The 5,398-nt window shown below is 42.1% G+C and overlaps 1 protein-coding gene across 1 annotated transcript in view; it reads left to right on the top strand.

Moving 5' to 3' along the window:
* Positions 1-4: 4 nt before the first annotated feature.
* FKBP14 (FK506 binding protein 14, 22 kDa) overlaps positions 5-5,398 on the top strand; it is a gene marked incomplete at its 5' end in the record, with an annotated part of 6,664 nt that continues 1,270 nt past the window's right edge. The window contains 3 exons of the mRNA XM_010011241.1: positions 5-162; positions 1,992-2,143; positions 4,875-5,002. Of these exons, the coding sequence (XP_010009543.1) occupies positions 5-162; positions 1,992-2,143; positions 4,875-5,002 (438 nt within the window). The remainder of the gene's footprint in view (positions 163-1,991; positions 2,144-4,874; positions 5,003-5,398) is intronic.

Genomic DNA, 5,398 nt, shown 5'->3' with positions numbered 1-5,398 from the left:
GGCGCTGGGCTGCGCGGCCGCGGCGCTGATCCCCGCGGCTGACGTGAAGGTGGAGGTGCTGCAGAAGCCGTTCATCTGCCACAGGAGGACCAAGTGGGGGGACATGATGCTGGTTCACTACGAAGGCTACTTGGAGAGGGATGGCTCCATGTTTCACTCCACGTAAGTAGCTCGCCCCCGGCGGCTCGCCCCGGGCGGCCCGCCTTGGAGCGGGCTGGTGGGTGAGCTTCAGCCGGGAAGCACCTCTATACCTCTCGATACATACCTTTATTTTCATGTAGGTGATCTATTCTGGCAGCGCTTTCCTGGATCCGCACCCCTCACAGCAGTCCATCTCCTCATAGCTCTGTGCGGAGTGTTGTGTTGAGGACGAGTGGATTTTTATTTACTTACACAGTTACCTCTCCCTCCCAAAATTTACGTTTACCTGTGTGCAGGGAAGCAAAAGCAATGCATGTGTGTTCATGGTATGCCCTAGAATTTACTTGTTATTGAATTAAAATAACTTAAATAACGCTGCACAGACTTGTCAGTGGGGTCCGTGCCACCGCTCCCTCTTCTCAGAAAGTTTGGTTTAGCTTTATGCTTTGGCAAGTTAGGAATTACTAGCTCGCAGTGCTATTTAAGTTGAAAACCAACAATAAAACTTACCTCCTTCCCCTTTGACAGCTCGAGGCTATAAAAGAAACTTTATTTAGTTTTTGTTTTCTAGTTAGTCTGTAGAAAGCAGAGCCATACAGCATTTGTTAAAAGAGGGGAATGTTACGCATCCTCTGCTGGAACTTAGACACAGGATTCGGTATATGATATCGGCAGTTTAGTACGTCTTCTGCTGTGCGCGAATTTCTGTCTAGTTTCTAAACCAGACTTCTACGGGAGAAGTGTGCCTCTAATTTAAAAAAAACTCAAACAAGTATATACATTTTCCGTACTGGCAGCACAATGACAGCTTTTCATCACTGAAACGGCGGATTCTTCACCGGCCCCCGACCAGACAAATCAACATACCAGAGCCACAGTAATGCAAGTAGGAGGAAGAGCCAGAAATTCGAGGGAGTGCTAAGAGCCTGCAACTGCTTGCTAATGGTGCTCTTCCTGTAAAACATCAACGAAGTGTTCATAGCGGGAGACAGCAAAACGCTCAAGTGTCTACAGGCCGTGTCTGAAATTTACTTGTGTGGAACGTATTAAAAAAAAGACAGTGTTTTGCATGTTTAGGCTCTTGCAGACCATTAAACTAACATTTCACTAATTTTCTCTTGTAGTTAACCTGCCTCTCTAAAAGGAGCTCTAGTGGCACTCTTTAAGTTTTTGCTGCTGACTAACTTCTGTAAGTGCTGTTTTCTTGTTAAGTACCTTCCCTGCATAACTAGTAAATCGAGCTTTTAAAACTGTGTCTGTAGGGAGAGTGGAAGTAGTCCTGGTGTACCATCTGGTTAAACTGGGAAAGGGCCTTGTCTGTCTGTTTAAACGTGAATGTTTTGCATGCATTTCTTTCTGTTTTTCTAGACTATCTGTTGTGTAGTTTTTTGTATTTCCTAATGGCTTTTCTGGAAGATATGTGGCCAATTCTTCCAAGCATTTTATAAGGTATATTGTAATCATGACCAAACTGGGTTTTGATTTGCAATTTACCAAAGAATATGCATTGCCTTGAATGTAGATTTTTAAGTAGAAATGCCTTTCTAGTCTGATCAGCTTCAAAGTGGAAATAGGTGATCAGGGAAGTGAAGATGGAGATTCAGGTTGCTTAGTGTTGTCATAAAAATACCATGTAGATGTTTTATTTCTTCCTACTTCTTAAGGAACCTTGTCATGCAAGGTGTACATTCTAAAGACCTTAAAAGTCTGGGTCTTTCATTTAAGAAATGCCAAGGTGCCAAATAGTGGTGTGTTCTTAATTATGTGCATATTCCATATGCTTCACATATGCATATCTTTTATGGAACTTGCTGTCTAAAGACTAAGTGTTGTATTCTGTTCTTTTCCAGTCACAAGCATAACAATGGTCAACCTATGTGGTTTACACTTGGCATAAGGGAAGCTATCAAAGGCTGGGACAAAGGTTTGAAGGACATGTGTGTGGGAGAGAAGAGGAAGCTAACTATTCCACCAGCCCTTGCTTATGGAAAAGAAGGGAAAGGTAAAACACCTGAAGTCCTTCCCTTGTTTTTAGTCTCTGCATTTTACTGTTATTCTTGGCATAAGAGGTTGGCAAGCTTTCCAGGCTGATTCCATTAAATAAGAATTGATGGAGTCAGGTGCTTTTTCTCACTGATTTATTTTCTGTAGAAATAACCCATAAGTGGTTCTGTGATGAATGCAGGAATAAAACCCCAGGAATTGATGGTAGCTGCTGTGCAGTATGTTCTGAGTGCCTTCTGTTAGTGCTGTGCTCAACGGTGCCCTCCTTTTTTTTATTTTCTCTTGCTTTATCTTTTCCTCTTTTTACAGTCAAGCTGGAAGTGGTTGCTTAGGTAACGGTTGGCTTTTTGGCTGTTGCATCTCTGTTTGTGGTAATACCTCATGAATGGGCGTGTACAAGCCTCATTCTTGCTTACAGGTTTCTTTTAGAACCCTAGGAAACTCCCTGTGCTGCTGCTCTTCTTAGCTGATACAGTGAAAAGTCACCACTTACTTCTCCATATAGAGCCACCTAATTCTTCCCCTTTTTCAGCTGTGTTCAGTTTGGCAGATAAGCAGGCACACGGGTGGTCATGTTGGCATCTACTGAAAATGTATTGAATGGTGTACAAACAGATGAAAGCATTCTTTGTAGGGTTTTCTCAACCTGTCTACTACTGATGGTGTTTGGGGTTTTTCCTTTCAAACATTTCCAGATTCCTGTTTCAATGGGAGGGCCAGATCAGGAATTTGCAGTTAAATGAGTGACAGCTTGAATGATGGTTACTTTCTCTGCTTTATGGGGTTTGGTTCAGTTAACTTTTCTTGGAGCAGTTATTAGGAGTATTTTGTCATGACACAGTTATCACAGTGAACTTGGGTAATACCAGGCTTCAGAGCAGAAAAGATAAATGTCTTGGAACATATAATCCTTCCTGCTAATGTCCTCTTCCATTAATCTGAGACTGTTCTTGAAATGAGGAGTGTTCACATGTCTGTATCTTCAGGTAACTAGGCTGAACGTGGGCTAAGTAATAGTCCATATAATTCCATGCTACATAGTACTCCATACATGCAGCATACTCCATACCTTCCTTTCTTAAAAGTATCCTTTTAAAATGTATTTTTTCTAGAAGCCTTGGTTTGGGGGCTGAACCCAGGACAGGGTTCAAGAGATAGTATTGGAAATAATCATATTTCTAGCAGAGAACACAAAACTTGTGGTGGTCAGTTAATTATATGCAGGGCACAACTAACTTTCCACGAAGAGATGCTAAATGCTGCAGTACTCACATAGTCATCACAGGCTACTTGCCTTGATTAATATGTAAAGTACCATGGTTGTTCTTCAGAGGCTTACGAGCCTCACCTCTGTTCAGCACAAGAAGGTTGAACAAGTAAACACTGCTACTGCTGTGAGAAATTACTTGCTTTGGGAACACTTTGAAGTAGTTGAAAATAATTGATGTTGCTGTATTCAAGTCAAGCCCTCGAAGACCGAATTACTCCATTTTCTTCTTGCTTTCCTCTGAATGCACATAATTTCACTAGCCTCCCACCTTGCTTGCAGTCTGACTTGAATGATGAGTCAGATGCCTTTTTTGTAACACTCAAAAATTACCTGTGTTCTGAACTCTAAGCAGGCCACTGTGCCCTGTATTTCCAGAAGTTTCTGCGCATTTATTCATCCCAGAAACCTGCAAGCCTGTTTGTTGCTGCAGCTCAGGGTTTATTTAACGCCATAGCTCCAAGGTAGTAAATGTGGATTAGTTTTTTTTTTTGGTTTTTTTTCCCCTCTGTCTTCTGAAGGCACAGGAATATTTTTTGGGGGATGCTTCTATCCAATACAGAAATATATTTGGTCCTGTTCAACCTTTCTCTGTATAAGGAGTAAAGTGGTGTGCAGAAAGGTCTTTGACTACTGTCAAAACTATTGCTTCAGCCATCGGCATGCAGGCATATCACATCACTGTAAAAGCCAATGCCTGCTAAACTGGAATCCTTGAGGGGTGGTCACATGGGAGGGCTGGTCCTTAGTGCTGTTAGGAAATGACCAGTCTGTTCAGGTGCATCAGATATAGCATGATACCAACACATGTCTTTGGGACAGATTTACATGCTTAGTTTCTGCTGTGTGTTTGGAAATAGCTCTGCCCTGTGCAGCAGTCCAGACACCTATGGAATAGTGATGGTGTTGCTGACCTCCTGGCTTTCTCTGCAAGGAGAGTTTCCAGTGGCAGACTAGCAGGTACAAGGTGTCAGTTGGCAGTAGAGAAGAATTTGGACACTAGTTGTTTATGGTGTGTCAGGAGGACTGAACTCTACCTTCTTCCTACCCCGTCCATCATACTTGGCTCTAAGTTTTAGTTGTGGCCACCTGGCTGGCTGTAGAGTCTCTTTCACTGTTTTCCACTTTATCTGGCTCTGGCCATGAAAAAAGTTTCAAGAACATTGTCTGATAAACCCGTGATGATGATTGATGAATATGAGCTCACATCAACATGTACTAGTCTCCAACAAAACTAGTTGCATCTCAAGTTGCATGTATGCTGGAAGTGCTGCTCTGGGTCCAGGCTACAGTCTGAAATAGTTATCGCTGCTATAGTTACTTATCCTCTTTAGTTCCAACTGAAGGATGCTTTTAAAGTAGGAGGATTACTGGAATATTTCTCTGAGACATATGGCTTTTGTATGGCACTGAATATGTAATTGTGTTCTTAACTTTTCTCCATGTTTACCATTTTGGGCAGGAAAAATTCCACCTGAGAGTACACTGATTTTCAACATTGACCTTCTAGAAATTAGGAATGGACCAAGATCTCATGAGTCATTCCAAGAGATGGATCTTAATGATGACTGGAAACTGTCCAAGCAGGAGGTGAGTGGGTTACCTTTCTCTGAGCAAAGCAAATCCTATTAGGATGGGATAGTGGAAAGGGAAAGCTTAACTTGAGGGAGGCATCTAAACATAAGTTAGGTTTTTAGCTACTACTGTGCACAGAGCAACTCTGCAAGCAGAATACACAATATTTAAGAATGCTTAAGGCATTTATTGAGTGATGCACAGTATGGGTAACTATTTGTTAGCATAACTACTGAACTGATACCACTATGGTAAGACACTGAAAAAGTCATTGCTGGCCAGGTGATCATCAGTCACGTGGGGAAGGGTGAGTCTCTGTTCTTCTCTGGAGATGACTTTTTCTATGTTGCTGCTTTCCAGTTTTCTGCTTTTTTTGACTTTGTTTTTATGCCTTTTCATGTTGGTATCTCT

The sequence above is a fragment of the Nestor notabilis genome, unplaced genomic scaffold (assembly GCF_000696875.1).
Source record: "Nestor notabilis isolate BGI_N333 unplaced genomic scaffold, ASM69687v1 scaffold17403, whole genome shotgun sequence".
NCBI classification, from domain to species: domain Eukaryota; kingdom Metazoa; phylum Chordata; class Aves; order Psittaciformes; family Psittacidae; genus Nestor; species Nestor notabilis.
This window is presented reverse-complemented; position numbering and strand designations above follow the sequence as displayed.